This window comes from Monodon monoceros, unplaced genomic scaffold, assembly GCF_005190385.1.
Source record: "Monodon monoceros isolate NGI ecotype Baffin Bay Population unplaced genomic scaffold, NGI_Narwhal_1 Super_Scaffold_19, whole genome shotgun sequence".
Classification (NCBI taxonomy): Eukaryota; Metazoa; Chordata; class Mammalia; order Artiodactyla; family Monodontidae; genus Monodon; species Monodon monoceros.
Window position 1 is genome coordinate 30,042,492 of NW_021703775.1, and position 19,750 is coordinate 30,062,241.

The 19,750-nt window shown below is 42.5% G+C and overlaps 1 protein-coding gene and 1 pseudogene across 3 annotated transcripts in view; one reads left to right on the forward strand and one right to left on the reverse strand.

Moving 5' to 3' along the window:
• Positions 1-19,750, forward strand: part of AAK1 (AP2 associated kinase 1) — a 154,247-nt gene that overhangs the window by 105,673 nt on the left and 28,824 nt on the right. Inside the window, exons 11-16 of one of the 2 annotated variants that reach the window (XM_029232349.1) lie at positions 2,518-2,672; positions 3,644-3,942; positions 8,651-8,899; positions 13,406-13,635; positions 14,853-15,010; positions 16,313-16,417. In XM_029232349.1, the coding sequence (XP_029088182.1) occupies positions 2,518-2,672; positions 3,644-3,942; positions 8,651-8,899; positions 13,406-13,635; positions 14,853-15,010; positions 16,313-16,417 (1,196 nt within the window). Of the gene's footprint in view, positions 1-2,517; positions 2,673-3,643; positions 3,943-8,650; positions 8,900-13,402; positions 13,636-14,852; positions 15,011-16,312; positions 16,418-19,750 lie in introns of both variants that reach the window. The other variant, XM_029232348.1, reaches the window with a different exon arrangement.
• LOC114900854 lies at positions 16,865-19,294 on the reverse strand (annotated as a pseudogene). Its single transcript, XR_003794957.1, has one exon. The product of XR_003794957.1 is annotated as a 60S ribosomal protein L36 pseudogene (transcript).

Sequence of the window (19,750 nt, forward strand, 5' to 3'; positions counted from 1 at the left end):
TACCTACATCGTGAGGCAGATGAGAACATCAAACACTCCTGTGACTGTGTAACTTATATAAGCTCTATGGTGCCCAAACTGTTAGTTTGTGTGGACCTCAGTAATGCCGCAAGAATATACAGACCTTACAGCCAAGAGATTTGGATCTAAGCTGTCCTGTATATAATCTGCAGTGATTTCATTTGCGTGATCACATTTGCTCCCCAGTCCTGAGAGGTGGGTTTTTCTTTCAAACTCCTGTTTTTTTTTTTTTTCTTGGCCCCGTCACGCGTCTTGTGGGATCTTAGTTCCCCAACCAGGGATTGAACCCTCGCCCTCTGTGAAAGTGCAGAGTCCTAACCACTGGATCACCAGGGAATTGTCCTCAAACTCTATTTTTAAAGTAGCCGCTATTCATTGAGGCATCACATATACCAGCTACCATACTAGGTACTTTACATAAGTAAGATGACCTTTTCCCCCCCTTAAAACAAATCTGTGAGGTTGTTGCTGTTCTCACTTCACAGATGAGGAAACAGAGACTCAGAATTGTAAGTCAGCTGCTCAGGGTAGTTAGCCAGTATGTGGTTAGCAGAAGAACCAGAACTCCAGCATCCTCACTCTTTCTACTCTGCACGTTAAGTGGTTTGCCCAGGATCACACAGATAGGGCAACTTAGAGCCAGATCTCCTGGCTTCAAGATCTGTATTTTCTTACAATATACTGAGGTCCATACAAACTAACATTTGGAGCACGCTTCAGTTTATAAAATGGTTTTACAGTTATTCATACATTTGATGTTCACATCTGCCTCATAAAGTAGGTATTGTTGTCTCCATTTTATACATAAGGGACCCCAGGCTAAAAGAGGTTCAGTGGCATGCCTGTTATCACAGTTAGTTACTGGGGAGCTAGAGTTCAAGTACGGTTTTCTTTGACTCCAAATCCCATTGATTCTAAAAGTGTTATCCTTAGGAGACCAGTGTGGAAGTTCTTGGCATTTGGTTTTCTACAGAAGTCTGTTTACCTCCCTCACCCTTGGCTTGATCTTTCTTACCCCTTTCTCCTCTTTCCCAGCATCTGTCCTGTTTTCCTTCCCACCTCCCTTCCCCAGGTCACAGCCTCTCCGATGTGATAGCTATTATATTACCAGCTTTCCACCCAGCATGAGAGCAGGATGCCAGTGAAAAGCCTCGGGGTCCAGAATGGGCTTGCCTTGGAGACATGTCATGAGGAAGGACATGGGGCCAGCTGCTCTGCTTCCTATTTTGCATTTTATGGAGGCTGTGCCAGATATATTTTGGAAATATTCACGAAGCTTGTTTATTTTGGCCTTCACCTCAGCTATTACTCCCTAAAGTGTGTTTTCAAAGGATAGCCACTCTGATCTAAGTTAGCTAGTAGCCAGCTTCCTGCACTGCTCTAAATCAAGGGAAGCTACCACCTGGGCTGTAGCACCATCACAAGGAGCAAGCAGACTACACTCTGTACTCATTTAGATTAGATTTGGCTGTGAGTTCTAGAAAGTGCAAATGACAGTGGCTTATGTAAGATAGATTTTTTTTTCTCTCAAGTAAACAACATCTGGAGGCAAGTAATCCAGGGCTGATATGGAGTTCTGTTCCACAAAGCCCTCAGGTACCCAGGCTGCTTTAAGCTCATCACTCCACCATCCCTATGGTTGTGGCCATGCCCTCATGGACCGATATGGCAGCATCCCTCTTCCAAGCAGCAGGATCAAGGAATTGCCAAAGAAGAAGAGAGACAAAGAGCATGCACAGAATTTCTTAAGGTTTCTAGAAACTGCTACATAACAATCTGTTTATATCCCACGTAGGCCAGAACTTAGACACATGGCCATACCTGATTACAAGCGAGACTGGGCAATGTGATTTTTACTCTGGGTGACCCTATGTCCAGCTAAAAATTGTTATTACCATGGAAAAAAGCAAATATGTGTATTGGAGGAAATAGAGTTCCTGTCACACTCCCCAAATCCTTTATCTTGAGTTGTTTACTTATTCTTTCTAGTTGCATTATTGGATTAACTCATTTGATGCTTCTTATTATAGAGAGACCATTTTGACAGCTAGTTCGAATCAAGTTTGAGTCCCTGTACATCTGAAAACCACCTGCTTTAAACCCCTCTTTGCATTATCATCAAAGTATATTCTAGGGAATCCTAGGAAGTATTAGGCAAAATGGTCCCAAGATCAAAAAAGTTTGAGAAACGTTGCATTCTATATAATGCTGTCTTTGAGGTATTCCTTGCACGTTCACAAGTGAAAAGTTTTTCTAGAAAGGAATCTGATATTTTGATCAGTGTGTTAAAACTTATTTGCCCACCTTTTCTTTTTCATAACATCTAGTAACACGTAACATCCTGTGGAATACCCTCTGGGAAATGTTGATTAAGTGGATATGGAAGGTTTGGATGAATGTGGAGGTGAAAGCTTATCCATCATGTACTCTGTCTACCCCCTTTTCATTTTCTCACCCTTTAACAGGCGGTTTTTTTTTCACCTTTTCTCTTTCTAGACTGACAGATCCCATTCCCACCACAGAGACTTCAATAGCACCCCGCCAGAGGCCTAAAGCTGGGCAGACTCAGCCCAACCCAGGAATCCTTCCCATCCAGCCAGCCCTGACACCTCGAAAGAGGGCCACAGTTCAGCCCCCACCTCAGGCCACAGGTCAGTAACTAGGTTGGTTTGAAACTTGGTACACCTCTTTGTCATCCTGGACTGTAGAGAAGTCTTGGAAAGCCTGGTTTTTCCTGGAGTGGAATCTAGAGACATGTAAAGAGTAATGGTTGTCCTCGAGGAACTGGAGATGAGCTGCCTTTGAAGTTGTATGGGTAATGGCTGGCCAAAAGGAAGGCCTCACATTGAATTCTCCAGTGGATCTCCAAGGCCACTGAAGCCTGTTGTCTCTATTTTTTCTAGTCTTGACCCTGATTTTACGACGTGGTCCATTCATCCCCTGCCTCCCTCTCTATTTCATATACTTATCTTTGCATTAAAAAAAAAATCTTTTTGGACACAGAGGAATTATTTCTTTAATGCTCTGTCTCTTGAAGTATCTGTCACCTCTTCATGTTTTGTTTTTCCATTTCTAATGAGCGGACTGAGTTTCCTTTCGTAAAGAGGATTGATCCAAATTATCAAGTAACTGAACACAACCATCACTCCCCCTACCAGGAAGCTGCTGTTGGTGAAGTTGGTGGTCATTTACTTACAATCAGGCATCCAGACTGGGGTTGTGTAACATACACGTAAACCATCAAAGAATGCTTTTGTCCTGCAGTGTGCCACAAATGCAAAGATTGTGTTTATGTGCAGTAGCATCAAAGTCCAGTTGAATATGTAGATCCTCAGGGTGCTGACTAAGGGAGTAATTGACTACATGGGATGGTGAGCAAGGGAGGACTTTTTGAAGGAGACAAGCATTGAACACTGTTATTGGACCATGTTTTGAAAAATATGAAGCACGTAGTATGGCAAGAAGAAGGAAGGGCCTTCCAGGTGCAAGGACAGTGAGAAGCCCATGGATCTTGGGATTATCTGTCCACTGATCACCCCCTCTTTATTGCTTTGGCAAGAAAGAAAGCCGCGTTCGTTTGGGAGAGTTTTGAGCCCTTATATGGAGTTTATTCTCCTTGCAGGATCCAGCAATCAGCCTGGCCTTTTAGCCAGCGTTCCTCAACCAAAACCCCAGCCTCCACCCAGCCAACCCCTACCGCAGTCTCAGCCCAAGCAGCCCCAGGCTCCGCCCACCCCACAGCAGCCGCCTTCCACGCAGGCCCAGGGTCTGCCCACCCAGGCCCAGGCCACACCCCAGCACCAGCAGCAGCTCTTCCTTCAGCAGCAGCAGCAGCAGCAGCAGCAGGCGGCACCGCCTCCTGCACAGCAGCCAGCGGGCACATTCTACCAGCAGCAGCAGCAGCAGGCCCAGGCTCAGCAGGTAAGGCGGTGAATGTGACCCTCGCTTGGCATATGGGAGTCATCCCTGTGAAAAGGTCCACTACGTGCAGGTGTCTTCCTTGGGAAGCCCTGGGAATACAGAGAGCCATGACCCGGCACAGCGTTGTACTCACAGATGGCAGACACTAAACCTGACACAGTGGAGCCCTCACTGCATCACTCACAGCCCTCCCCTGCTTCTTCTCAGGCCATGGGGAATTCTGCACCTCACCAGGGAACCTCAGCAAGGAAGCTGGTTTTTAAGGACTCATTTTTAAATTTTTATTTATTTATTTATTTATTTATTTATTTATAACATCTTTATTGGAGTATATTTGCTTTACAATAGTGTGTTAGTTTCTGCTGTATAACAAAGTGAATCAGTTATACATATCTCTTTCCCCATATCTCTTTCCCCATATCTCTTTCCTCTTGCATCTCCCTCCCTCCCACCCTCCGTATCCCACCCCTCTAGATGGTCACAAACCACCGAGCTGATCTCCCTGTGCTATGCGGCTGCTTCCCACTAGCTATCTATTTTACGTTTGGTAGTGTATATATGTCCATGCCACTCTCTCACTTTGTCACAGCTTACCCTTCCCCCTCCCCATATCCTCAAGTCCATTCTCTAATAGGTCTGTGTCTTTATTCCCATCTTACCCCTAGGTTCTTCATGACCTTTTTTTTTTCTTCTTAGATTCCATATATATGTGTTAGCATATGGTATTTGTTTTTCTCTTTCTGACTTACTTCACTCTGTATGACAGACTCTAGGTCCATCCACCTCACTACAAATATCTCAATTTTGTTTCTTCTTATGGCTGAGTAATATTCCATTGTATATATGTGCCACATCTTTATCCATTCATCTGTCGATGGACACTTAGGTTGCTTCCATGTCCTGGCTATTGTAAATAGAGCTGCAATGAACATTTTGGTACATGACTCTTTTTTGTTCTTCTTTTTTTTTTTCTGACATGACACCATCATCAAATTGAAGCAGAAAAACAATTATTTCTTATTATCATCAAATATCCAGTAGTGTTTAACTCTTTCTGGTGTGTCATAATTTAAATTGCTTTGTATATTTTTTCACATTTTTTGCTCTGAATATATTCATTTTATGATGATCGATATACCTTTTAAGTCCCCCTTTTAGCCAGAGGTGGCTTCCTGCTCTTTTTTCCCCTTTGCCACTTTTTTTTTTTTTTTTTTTTTAAAGAAACTGGGTCGTTTGTCCTGTAGAATTTCCCACATTCTGGATTTGGTTGATTGCATCCCTGTGGTGTTGTTTAATATGTTCCACCACCCCCTGTGTAAACGGGTAGTTTCTTGAGGCCTCTCAGTATTTGATTCAGGTTGATAGTCCTTTGTTCTTCCAGTTGCATCACATCAGGAGACATACAGTAGTCTCAACATCACAAGACATAGAGTAGTCTCACCTTATCTGTGGGGGATATGTTCCAAGACCCCCAGTGGATGTCTGAAACCACAGCTAGTACCGGACCCTATATATACCATGTTTTTTCCTATACATACATACCTATGGTAAAGTTTAATTTATAAATTAGGCACAGTAAGAGAGTAACAAGAATAGCTAATAATAAAATACATCAATTATAGCAATATACTGTAATAAAACTTATGTGAATGTAGTGTCTCTCACAAAATATTCTTGTGATGGTGTGAGATGATAAAACGCCTACTTGATGAGATGAAGTAAGGTGAATGTCGTGAGCATTGTGACATAGCGTTAGGCCACTATTGACCTTCTAACCGTATGTCGGAAGGAGGATCATCTGCTTCTTGGGATCCAGAATCATGGAGCCGTGACAGTGTCAATGGTTGCATGTCAGGAGCAGATGGTGTCAATGGTTGGAGATCCCAGCCAGGACGAAATGGGACGGTGCAAGGTTTCGTCACACTGCTCAGAACAACATGCAGTTTAAAACTTATGAATTGTTTATTTCTAGACTTTTCCATTTAATATTTTCTTTTTTTTTTTTTTTTTTTTTTTTTTTTTTGCGGTACGCGGGCCTCTCACTGTTGTGGCCTCTCCCGTTGCGGAGCACAGGCTCCAGACACGCAGGCTCAGTGGCCATGGCTCACGGGCCCAGCCACTCCGCGGCATGTGGGATCTTCCCGGGCCGGGGCACGAACCCGTGTCCCCTGCATCAGCAGGCAGACTCAACCACTGCGCCACCAGGGAAGCCCCCCATTTAATATTTTCATATCACTGTTCATCACGGGTAACTGAAACTGCAGAAAGCGAAACTGTGGATAAAGTCTGCTTATCCCCTCTTTTATTAATGTTAAGATCAATCTGTGGGTTTGGTGTTGTCTGTCTGATCCAGTCACTTAATATTCCCCTTCAGTTTGTTTCCTAAGTCCATTAATTCATTAGGCGTGGCAAAGCGGTGATATTCTAGCATTCCATCTTCATTTAGGGGCTGGATTTTTCTGGAAAGAACTTGGGGTTGAACTCGCGCCCCCTGCATTGGAAGCGCGGAGTCTTAACCACTAGACCACCAGGGATGTCCCCTGTAAAGAACTTCTTCAGCAAGTATTTGATTACCCTGAGGTACTGTTTGTACAGAAAAGGCAGAAATAATGCATGACTCTTTCCCTGTGTTTACCAGTTCTCAGAATAATGAGTTTGTTCATAGTACCATCCAGAAGTGAACAATGAAGATTTTGTTTTGTTCTTAGTATCATTATGAGTTCATGCATCTTAATATATTTGATGTTTCCATACATTGCTGTTAAAAAAATTTGTCCCAGTTGTCTCAGTTTTGGCCAGTGGAAGTCTCTTCAGATTGGCTCCTGGGTCCTTTGGCTGTGACTCCAGTAGCCTTTAATGTGTCCTTGCTATTTGGTGTAACAAGCTGTTCCAGAATCATTCTGCCCTTGACCTGGAATCAGCCATTTCTCCAAGGAGCTGTTTCCCTTTAATGGAAATGATATTTAGAGACCACAGTCTTGCTACTAGGGATACCCATTTACTAATGGGTTGGTTATTATTTTTAGGCCTTTTCAGTGAATAGTTAGGACACACATATATATATATATATTTTTTTAATAGAATATACACCATGAATTCAAGTTTATATTTCTAAAGCAGTTTTGTAATTATAGGATTTTTGTTTAACTTCTTGGATTTTATATTTGTATCTTTCTCATCTGGAAATCTTGATTCCTAACAACATTAACATAATTCTTAATTGACTTATAGTTTCAAGATAACAATACCAATATGATTACCGAAAACAGTTTAAGATTTCTTTGCCATTCTTGTTTTTTGGGGTTTTTTTTTTTTGTTTTTTTGCGGTTTGCGGGCCTCTCACTGCTGTGGCCTCTCCCATTGTGGAGCACAGGCTCCGGACAAGCAGCCTCAGCGGCCATGGCTCACGGGCCCAGCCGCTCCGCGTCATGTGGGATCTTCCCGGACTGGGGCATGAATCTGTGTCCCCTGCATCGGCAGGCGGACTCTCAACCACTGCGCCACCAGGGAAGCCCTTCTTTGCCATTCTTACACCTAGAATGTTTAGCACATTATTTTCTAGGAGTTTGGCTATTAATCTGATACACAGGTTTATTTGCTTTGTTTTGCTGTTTAGTTATTGCTTTTTAAATTTCGGTTTAATTTTGTTTTGTGAAAAATGCAAAACATTTACATAATTTCAAACTTAAATCTGCAAAATTCTATTCCCTCCATCCCACATATGAAGGTATCCTTCATTCCTATTTACAACTTGCGAGTGTTCCCTTAAAGGATATATAGCATAGTTTATTCCAGTCAGTCCCCTGTTGACAGACGTTTGGTTGTTTCTAGCTTTTTGCTATTATAAGTAGGCAGCTACTTATTGATATCTGCTTTTTTTGCTAACGCTTTAACTTTGCCCCAGTAGGCAAACAATATCCTCCCAGTTAACTTCATAACTAAGTAACAGTATTTGGAATTTCACAGACAAGATCTTGACTTCTGTTCATCAGTAGGCCCTTTTTTCAGCTGTGTTTTTGTGCCTTACACAGAGTCCTTAGCAGTGAGGAGTAGAGAAGTATTCCTGTCTTCAGGAAGTTTATAAAAGAATATAACTTGAAACCATGCTACCAGTATAAGATAAAATATCATTAAGTGGTAGAGTATATTGAATATTTTGAATGTTTAAAGATGGGAGTTTAATAAAGAGAGCTATTGGGAAATGATTTTCAGAAAGGCTTGAGAGGACTTAATAACTGAGTTAACATTTAGGTTATTCTCCTTGGTGTCATCATTGCTTCATCCTGTTCATGTAGGGAAGAATTTTAATCCTGGTTATTTCCAAATCCCTTTACGAGAGGGATAACTTCTGCGGTTAGCAGATCATTTAGTAGCTTCTGTTACGCTCCAGCATGTGGAGTCACAAGATGCACAGTCAGATGGATGCCCTCAGGCCAGGCACAGAAACCCCTCGGAAGCCAGTCTGCCCTGCAGGAGGCAGACAGTGCAGTGGCTGGAGCCTGTCAGTGTAACGTGCTGCTGTGTTTATGTCATGCCCTGAGGTTCCCCTCGTGAGTTTTCAGGCCAAGGTAAAAGACGCCCTACCTGCCCTTGCCTTTGGCTTCAGCACCGGTCTTAGTTGTTACCGAGACATTCATCCTTCGTGGAATATGGTTCTGAGACAGGCTTTTATTCACCTCTTCATTCCTTGCCACTTTCTCCTGCTCAGTTTCAGGCAGTACACCCTGCAGCCCAGCAACCAGCGATCGCTCAGTTCCCCGTGGTAGCCCAAGGAAGCTCTCAACAGCAGCTGATACAGAGCTTCTACCAGCAGCAGCAGCTGGCCACAACCCTGCATCAACAACAGCTGCTGACTCAGCAGGCTGCCTTGCAGCAGAAGACCGCAGTGGTAGCCCTACAGCAGGCCCAGGCACAGCCAGCCACAGCCCCCCAGCCAGCCCCTGCCCAGGAGCCAGCGGTGAGAATCAACCAGAAGAGGAGCACGCAGTGAGGGCTAGGGAAAGGGTGGGAAAGAGGCCGCAGCAGCTGGTGTGGCACGGCTGCTCCCCGCCCTGGTGGTGAAGATATTTGATCTTTTCCCGATATATCCAGGAAAAGGATGAGGTATACTCTAGAAGCTTAAGGTTTTAGAAAAATGATTCTAGGTTGCTGATGGACAAATGAACTTGTTTACAAGACACAAATAGACTCACAGCCATAGAAAACAAACGTATGGTTACCGAAGGGGAAGGGAGCGGGGAGGCATAAATTAGGAGTATGGGATTAATAGACGATGAACTTTCTTATTTCTCACTCTAATATTAGGCTGGCAGAAGGAGCTGTTCATTGTCTCTGTCAGTGCCAGTGTCAAGCAGTCAAAGCCCTAGGTAGGGTTAGAGCTAATCCCTTTCCCGTCTTCAGGGGGCAGTTTGACCACTGTGGCCTTCCCAGTCTCGGGAGGTTCATGTAGGCCTCCACCTGTACCCTGAGTCCTGACAGTCTTGTGTTTATTCTTTGTCTTGGATGATATTACTGGCCACCTTAAATAAGTCTACTGTGCAGCACCCTTCCAGGGCCCGCTTGCTGAGACCATTTGTCATGGCCTGATCCCCCTCTGGGCACCAGAGCATCTGACTGTTGTTTGAGCCATCTTGTCAGTTTAGAAATTTGGCATGTTCATTTCTAGATACTGGCTGAGTATAGAATCAAGACCTCTACATGCTCTTCTGATTGACCTCTACAGGTACATCCTCAGGCACATCATACTTTGACCTTTAATGAGTGCCTTTAATGAGTACTCACAGAGAGACAGTAATAGAAAATTTTATAATGATAGAAAAAGGCATTTTACATACCCAGCTGACAGAGTATCACAGCTACTCTCTTATTCCCAGGGAAGCCCAACCACTAGAAGAACGAAGGAAAAGTAAGAAACTATCTTTCTGAGGATTGATTTCTAATAGAGTTTTGTCACTCATCTTAAACCAGAAAACCTACATCCCTTCAAAAGGAAGCAGTGCCGTAAATAGATTGTCTTCTTTAAGTCTCAGCTAAATGTGTGTTCAGTGTCTTTACACCTTCGTTTCTGAAACAGCTTGGTCTTCCTGCAGGCGTTTGGTAGACAGCTACTCTGTATTTTTAACAAGCGACAAAGTTCCTCTTGTTAATGGAAAAAGAGTTTTTAAAAAATTATTGTATCATGTAGCTAGTTGAAATCTTATTTTGTCCAGTCCTCATTTAATGGAATTAGAAACTGAGGCCCAGGCTAGGAAGGGATCACCCAAGACACACAGACTGATAGCACCAGAGCTGGGGCATGAACTGAAGAATCCTGATCTGTGTTCAAGGAAATAACAATGCTCGTTCAGGGTGAGGACGCGATCATCTACCACTGACTATACACTTCTTATGGGGTCCCCCTCTGCTGACCCTGGACAAAAGTATCCACTTCCTTGGGAATGAACTGTGATCCTTCTCCATGTTCCTTGAGTGAAAAAATACTTTGAGCACTTTGTTCAGGGGTAGGTGGTTGAGGGCACAGAGAAGGAACGAGAACAGAACGTGCTTCAGCCAGGAGCCAGAGAACCTCCCAGCTTTGACCCTTCCCTTTCTTCCGTGACCCTTTGTAGGACTTTGCTAGAGAAGCAAGTAATTGAATGTAAAGTATACCCTGCAGCCATCTCACAGCAATAATCTGCAAAGGGACGATGGCCATCCCCCACAGATGTTTATTGCAGTCTTAATAATAGCCACAGCATGGAAGCAACCTAACTCGTTCCAACAACTCACCTGTGCAGCCATTAAAAATCATGGTTATAGGGACTTCCCTGGTGGGCCAGTGGTTAACAAACCGCCTTCCAAAGCAGAGGACGCGGGTTCAATCCCTGGTCGGGGAACTAAGATCCCACATGCTGCGGGGCAACTAACCCTGCGTGCCACAACTACTGAGCCAGCACGCCACAACTAGAGAGCCTGCAAGCTCTGGAGCCCACACGCCATAACTAGAGAGCCTGCGTGCCGCAACTACTGAGCCCATGCACCCTGAAGCCCATGCGCCACAACTAGAGAGAAGCCTGCACACTACAACTAGAGAGAAACCTGCACGCCACAACGAAGAGCCCGTGCACCACAATGAAAAATCCCGCATGCCGCAACTAAGACCTGACACAGCCAAAAATAAATAAATATTAAAAGAAAACAAAAACAATCAACTATATTTCAATAAAAATTAATTAATTTTAAAAAATCATGGTCATAAAAGTCTGTACAATAGTATGGAAACTCTCATGAGGTAGTGTTAGAGGAGAGATGAGATTATGGGACGAGTATGTACTTGAAATAGACTTAAATATAAGATACCAGAAAGATAAGAACAGTTGTATTAGAGTAGTGGAATGGAAGTCCGGGTGGTTTTTCTCCCCTAGTCTGTATCCTTACATTTCTTGATGTTATTATACTCCTTTTATAGTTATATCTTTTGTTTTTTAAAAAATCTTTGGCAAGATAGGCATCTGAGTCTACCTTGCTTCTCCTCCCCCTGTGGTCTGTTTCTCCCTCCTCCCCCTTCCCAATCCCATTTTTGGATGAGGAGGCATCATGGTGCAGAAAAGGGTCCTGGGCAATAGTCAAGAGACATGGATTCTGCCCTCAATTGACCCTGTGACCTTGAGCGAGCACTTAGCCTTAGGGGGCCTTGGTCTGGTCTCTTCTAAAATGAGGGAGTTGGAATCCATGTTCTCTAAGGTCTTTTTTGACTCTTCATTCTGAGTGTCTGATTGGAAATAAAACTGCTTGACAGGGTTGTTGTGGGGAGTGGCTGAATGGGTGGCAGCCAGTTTGAATTGGTAGCTGTGATAAAACAAGGTGTCCTCATGATGGAAGCATCTGTTCTTCGGTGTGCTGCATACAGAGAATAGGCAGAAGGAAGGGAAAATGTTCTCCAGGTAGTCTGGACTCTTCAAAACAAAGGGCCTCAACAGTTAAGTACCCTTTTCAGTGTAGTGAATGTCTTAAACTGCAAGAAATAAGCAAATCTAGTTCTGTCCTTAAAGCCCTTCTCGCCCCTGTGGGTACTGGCTTTAGGCTGGCTGTTGCAGATGCACTTCTGGACCCCTGAGGAATTGTGGAGCTGGAACTCTGGTCTTCTTCACAGAGCACTTGGCTTCTCACTCAGAGATGCAGTCAGCTGCTTTACCCTTTGACTTTAATTTGATTGGAATTAGAACCTTATATTTTATCATTCATTCGATTGGTGAGTGGTTGTGTACTCTCACATGTACGTAGCCTGCCTCAATAAAATTAAAGTGTGAGTCAATATAGGTACAGAAACTCCCAGGCTGTCAGCATCCTGACCCAAGTAGCTGGACACTCTAGTTTCCTAAATCTCTTTATCTTTGAAGACACAGAATGTGAGAACCAATTTGCAGCATGGAGGGGCAGCTCCAATCTGAGATGAAGGACTGGAGGGAAGGGATAGTTCAATACCTGAGGCATTTAATATTCTAAGTTCCTTTATTTCTGGATTGACAGTTAAGAAAAGGGTTAGGTGGCCTTCTTAATTTTTGTTCGTTTTCTTGACATAGAACTTTGTAGATCAAGACTTATGCTTAAAGACTCACTATGTGGCCACAAGGATGTTCCCACCAGTTTGTTTTTCTGTGGTGACAGTGTGTCCTGCCTTCCTTCTGAAAAAGACCTATATGTCAAGAGGCCTCGTATTATTAGATCAATCATCATCAAGGGCTTTTACATTTTTTTCTTCTTTCTTACTGTATCCTCTACATGGTTCTTCAGTGCCATTTCCAAACTGAAGATGGGAACAGGATAATCCCACTGCTCCAATGCTGTACATTTTCTCAGGGGTTGCCACAGAAACAGAATCCTGTAAGACCCATCCTATGAATGAAATAGAGTGTTAACAACAAAAGCAAAAAAGTGCTGCCATTTATTAATCACAGTGAGATTCTGTCTCATTGAACTAGTAGTCTGAGCTCTGTCAGAAAGGGGTCTCTTAGCAGAAATCACTTAACTCAAATGTGTTTTAGCTAGAGGTGTGCCTTCATTGGCTTGTGACTGTGCCAGTAGAATGCTTAAAGGCTGCCCTTTGGAGGCATTCTGAATGAGTTCCTAGAGCAGAAAGTGGTCCTTTAGGAAACTTTCTAGGTCTTTAAAGCTAGGAATAGCTTCTGCAGTCTTTGATCTGGGTCGAGTTACATATGGTTACCCTGTATATTATTGCCGATGAAGATTGAAATTTATATATAAGCACCAGGTAAGTACCATGCTGGTATCAGTCTCAAGGCTGCAGCTCAGATCGTCAAAGCCTTGTTTTTTTTCTTTCTGGGTGTTCTTGATAAACTGAGCCATTTGAGCCATATGTTAGCTCTCACATGCCATTTTTGTTATGCTTGTCTGCTTATTTGTTTTTCCTTTCCCTTTTTTTTTTTTTTTTTTTTTTTAACGCTTTTGTCTCTCTTCCTAGCAGATTCAAGCCCCCATAAGACAACAGCCAAAGGTTCAGACAACCCCGCCTCCTACCATCCAGGGGCAGAAACTCGGATCTCTCACTCCTCCATCGTCCCCCAAGGCCCAGCGTGCTGGGCACAGGCGGATTCTCAGCGACGTGACCCATAGCGCAGTCTTTGGGGTCCCTGCCAGCAAATCAGCCCAGCTGCTCCAAGCGGCTGCAGCTGAGGCCAGTCTCAATAAGTCCAAGTATGTACTGCTTTTGTGGGCAAGGGCTGCCGGGGGACATTGCTGTGTGATTTTTGCATGTGTGTGTAGTTGTGTGTAGATGTATAGGTAGGGGCGAGTGTCTGTGTTTATTGAGAAACTGAATTTTCCTGTAGATCAGACTGATCTTAAGAAATAATTTCCTACTTGCCTCACAGTTTCCAGTCTGTCTTCCATCCCATACTGTATCATGTGTTTTCTACATTCTTGATCCGATCAAATCTCTCCATGCTGATAACATTTCATTGGCTCCCCATTGCCTGTAGAATAATATCTGAACCGACTGGTTAACAGACCAAGGACTATTATATCACATTGGTGGAACTGCCACTCTCCTCCTGGTCCACTTAGGAAATGCTTATTTATTCATCAAGATCCATGTTGGAGGTTATATTTTCTTTGACCCTTCCTCTGGTATCATATATAGTTTTGTCTGAACCCTTTTCTGAGCATGTATCACACTGTATTATCATTATTTATTTGTACGTTTAGCTGACCTAGCCTGCAAGTTCATCCACAGCAAGCACCGTGGCTTAATCAACCTTTGTCAATCCGGTGACAGGCTCTGTGCCTGACATCAAGTAGAGTGCAGTGAGTGTTTGTTGCGTAAATGCAGTGTCAGGCTCTCAGCTTTCTTGGAACCATATACGGAAGTTAAAAATCTTTAAATTGAGTCATTAGCTAAATGCAAAGGGCATCAAGAGGGACTTTAGAAGAAAATTAGGTGATGATACCCAGGGGCTCAAGATGGTGGTAAATGTCTTTGTTGCTCTTTAACTGTGATGGTGTCCACTGATGCTGGATCCTGACAGATGCGAGGCAGCCGGAATAGGCGGCAGCCCCTCTGGAGCTGTTGTGAATGTTACAGTGGTCACCACGGGATGCACGAGCCTAAGAACAGGTGGCTTTGGGATCCTGAATTGAAAGAACTTGCAGATGAGACCAAAAATCTAAGCAAGAGGTTAAAGATGTAGTGGGAGACAGTGCATCACAAAAGAAAGGGAGATGTTTGTTTCACACAGTGGAAAGGGCATCTTTGGAAACTGTTCCATTGCTACGGGAAGCCCTTTTAGAAACATACTGTGGAAAATAATGGTTTGACTTATAAAATAATTTGCTCTTGAAACAAAGAGAAAATAGGTTGACCCTTTTCAACCTTTATATGTCTTTTTATTTCGTGGGGGTGGGAACCTACCTAGGTCTGCAACCACCACTCCTTCAGGCTCCCCTCGGGCCTCCCAGCAAAACGTTTATAATCCTTCAGAAGGTTCTACATGGAATCCCTTTGACGACGACAATTTCTCCAAACTCACAGCTGAAGAACTGCTGAACAAGGACTTTGCCAAGCTGGGGGAAGGTGAGTAATTGGTGTCTTTTTGTGATTAACTCTAGAGGGGTACGCATGTGAAAATGTAGGCTTGGGTCTTTCTTTCCTTCAAAGACTTGATTTTGAAGTATATGCACAAAATCGGCTTGTATTTTTACTAGGGCACCGAAGTCTCTTCATCCTCAGGAAATCCTGGTCTGTTGTGGGTGGTAGCAAGGAGAGTGGGAAACTTTTAGGAAAGATTAGGTAGCATAGATCAGGATGATAGTGTCAAGCACGTTCACTCCTTGGAGGAATGTGATGGTACCTTGTCCTAAGTGTTTATTATCCCAGAAAGTCGTAGCTGCTTACCCATGAGAGTGTGCCCTCATGTAGACACTGAATCTTCATGATCAGAATTCTCTATTACTGTTGACCGACCCTGGAGCGGAGATCAAATAAACAGAAGGTACCATTTCTACCCTCAAATCCACAGTCTAGTTTGGAAGGCAAGATACTCACTCACAGACACACATACACCTGGGAAAACAACAGCACACACCCTGGGAAAATTCTACAGTACGATACAGTTCAAAAAAAGTACCTCAGTGTAGACAAAAGCACAGGGAAAGGAATGATCAGAACGGAGTGAATGATACGAACTTTGGCCAAACATTTTAGTTTTATAATTTTATAGACATCTTTTTAAAATCCATACGCTTCTTGCCTTTTTTTTTTCTTCATAGGGCATAGGATTTAACTTTCTTTGACATTTATTGTCAGTTTGTTTCATTGTTACGTATGCCAGTTATTGTTCTAGACTGTAAACAGAAACACCTTCATGTGCTATTGAAAACTAGTATTTTGCACCTGATTAAGTGACTCCCAAGTTTTAAAATTCCTGTATCTATTTTTAGTAATTTCCTGTCACTGTTCTTGTTGTTCAACTGTTGGCTTTTACATTAAGCCATTGTCATTGTGCCTGTCCCTCATAGCATCTCACTCCTGCCATCTGTCTTCTCTTTTGCTCTCATAACTACTTTCAGCATGGAAAACAGATCATCAAACTCATTAGAATGATGTAGAGATAAATCGATTCAGAGTGAAGGCTGGAGGCATTGTGCTTTGAGTAATGTGCTCAAGCTTTAGAGCTTTAGACTTCCTTTCTTTCCTCAGCTGTTTCTCAGTTACTGCAGTGACCAGACAAGGACCTTTGAATAGCCAAGGTGTTGCCATAATGCAGTAAAATGAGTCAAGTCTAGATGTCGGTTTGGAGGGTGCCCTTCACCCCTGGCCTGTGTGTGCATCATGGGATTCTGCTGGGATGAACCGAGTGGTATTTTGTCCCTCCAGGCAAACATCCTGAGAAGCTTGGAGGCTCAGCTGAGAGTTTGGTCCCAGGCTTTCAACCAACCCAAGGTGATACTTTTGCCGCTTCCTCATTTTCTGCTGGAACTGGTTAGTATGGCGAACACCTGAAACTCAAGACTCGCTGTTGTGACCTTCCCACTGGTTTCCAGTCCACAGATAACCCTAGCATGGCAGTGAGCCCCAGATCCTGGTGGTAACATAATTTTCTTCATTCTGAAGATTTCCTATAAAAAGATCAGGATAAAAAAAGATCTAGAATCACTTTGAATTAGAATGGCAGGGTGATCTGGCAGTAATATACAGGATTTGTTCTCTCAAGTCCACATACATGTTTTTAAGCAAATATTTCTAAATTTCAGGAACATCATTCTGTTAATCTCTTGTAATTGCTTCGGTTCTTTGGAATGACTTGAAGAGTTCTAAGAATTAGGTGCTCTATCCTATATCTGAGTCTCTTCTACGCTGTGTTTTTGTGCATGTGTGTGTGTGTGCTTATGGGGACAGGGAGATATCTTTTTATTTTTATTTTTTTCTGAAAAAGTTTTATTGTGCACAGAGGGGAAGGGCTCAGTCCTTCTTGGCTGCTGCCTTCCTCATGGCGGCCAGGACATTGCTCAGCTCCTCTCTCTTCCTCTTGGCACAGATGTGTCCCCCCACCCTTTTCTTGATGAACTTGAAGGCCCGCTTGTCCTTGGAGACCTTGAGCAGCTCCATGGCCGGCCGTTCATAAGAGGCGAAGCCGCACACCTCCTGGATCATGTCCCGCACAAACTTGGTGTGCTTGGTGAGGCGCCCGTGGCGGCGGCTGTGCCTCGGCTTGCTCACGTTCTCGGTCACCTTGTGGCTCCTGTTGAGGCCCACAGCCATGGGGTAGCACAGAGCCATGGCTGCTGCTCTTTAATGGCTGCTGTGGCGGAAGCGGGATATCTTTTTAAATGAGACGTTTAAAAAAATTCTAGAAGTAATTATAAAAACCTAATTTTCCCTTTTATTAATAAATAATATACATATTTAGTAATTTATAGAAGAGCATAGAGAAGAAAGTTAAAAGCCCTATGATCTCACCCCTGAGAAATTAGCATAGCGATACCATTTAGATGTCTGTTAGTGGCATTTAACCTTTTTAGGGTCACAGATATCTTTGTGAATCTAAGGGAAGTTACAGATCTTCTCTTTCACAAAAATACATGTGTCCACAATTTTGTGCACAATTTTCAGCCTCAGTTTATGACTCTAAGGTACATTTTTATAGTCATATTTTAAAGCCTAATTTTTTTTGCTTACAAAATTTGGCATGTTTCCCCCATATCATTAAAGAAGCTCCTCGAATATAACTTTTAAAATATCTACATTAAATTCCTTTATGTGGATACATCCTAATGTATTTAACCAGGTACCTCTTTTTTAAACATTAATTTGATGTCAATGTTTTACTGTTATAAATTCCTCAGCAATAGATGTGAGGTTTTGAATATGTTCTTTGTAGGATATGGAATTTGATATCCTTCAAAATTCATCTTTTTAATTACATTGATTAATTTCTGCTTTTAACTTTTCATATTCTTTCTTCCTGCTTTCTTTGGGTGTATCAGTATTTTTCTAACCTCGTAAATTTATTTCTGATTAGAACTTTGGCTGTTATTCCATGACATTTGCTATGTAACGCTCTTTATTTATTTATTTATTTATTTTATTTAATTTTTGGCTGCGTCGGGTCTTAGTTGTGGTACTCGGAATCTTCCTCGCGGCACGTGGGATTCTCCGCTGCGGTGCGTGGGCTCTTCGCTGTGGTGCGCGGGTTTCTCTCTAGTTGTGGCGCGTGGGCTCAGTAGTTGCGGCGTGTGGGCTGTCTAGTTGTGGAGCAGGGCTCCAGAGCGCATGGTCTCTGTAGTTTCAGCATGCGGGCTCTGTAGTTGTGGCCCACGTGCTCAGTAGTTGGCGGCTCGTGGGCTTCGTTGCCCCACGGCATGTGGGATCTTAGTTCCCCGACCAGGGATCCAACCCGTGTCCCCTGTATTGGGAGGTGGATTCTTAACCACTGGACCACCAGGGAAGCCCCTGTAATGCTCTCTTATTCTCATTCTTTTCTGGATGTTTTTAAATTTTAATTTTTAAGTTTTGATTTCTTTACCCTAGAGTTATTTAGGATATATTTTCATTGCATTGTGATAATATGGCCTCTGCAGTTTTTTCTCCTGGGTATTATGGAGGACTTCGTTATTAATTTTGTAAACGTTCTATGGGAGTTAGTAGTTTCCATTTCAATAAATACTAATCTACAACATGATTTTTAATGGAAGAACAATAACATTGTATTTAACATCCTCTTTGATGAATACTTAGGTTGTTACTAATTTTCACCACATAAACATTCTTGAAGCCCAATTTTTATTCATATCCTTTAAAATTTCTTTAAGATAGCTTTTAGGGGATTATGTGCTAAATCAAAAGATATGTGTAATTAAGGCTTTTGGTGCGTATTTCCAAATTGCCCTCCAAGAATGCTATACAGATTTTATTTCAGTCAACAGTGAATGAGTAATCTTCACCTCTTTTTCCCAGCCAGACCAGCTCAGAGGCTGTAGACAGAGGACATTGTTTACTGGCCGTTTTTATTTCTTTTGGGATTTGTGTTGTTCATGTCCTTTTTTTTTTTTTTTTATGTGCTTTGTTTATTTTGTTCTTATTAATATGTAAGAGCTCTTCATGTGTCATATTGTAAACTTTTCCCCCAGTTTGTCATTTGTCCTATGCAAGTATTATCTCATCTGACCCTCTCAACAACCCTCCGAGGTTGCCCCATCATCCCCACATCAGTTATGGTTGAGGTAACTGAGCACAGGCTAGTCTCTTTCCCAGGATCACATAGCTAGTAAGTGGCGGAGCTGGGACACCGACCCTCTGGCTCTAGAACTTCCTCTCTCAGGTTTTCTGCCTCATAATAAGGCAAATTTAATAATAGTGTCCTAGAACATCATCTATAGTTTCAAAATTTTTTTAATAAAATAGAATACATTTAAATCTTTTATAGTATTTTCTTTGCATACATCAATTTTATTGTATGTATTTGTGCTTCTCTTGGTAACTCTAGCTAGAGATTTGCTGTTTTATTACCTTTCAAAGACAACTCTATAGAACTACTCTTTTTCTGTCTTCTAATTCTTTATATTTTGCCTTTGTCTTTTTGATTACAGTTCCCTATTTTTCTTAGGTTCACTTTTGCTGATTTCAAGAAGAACACATAGTAAAATTTTTTTTAATTCTTTAAAAAAAAAGTATTTAGAGTTTTTCTCTCAATATAACAGTGATTTTCATCTGGCATGAGAGTGGGGAGGGAGGCTAATTATAATTTCTAATTATAATTTCTCTGTGAAGACTTTTTCACAGAGAATCTACTATTCTCTTGCCTCTTTCTTTCTC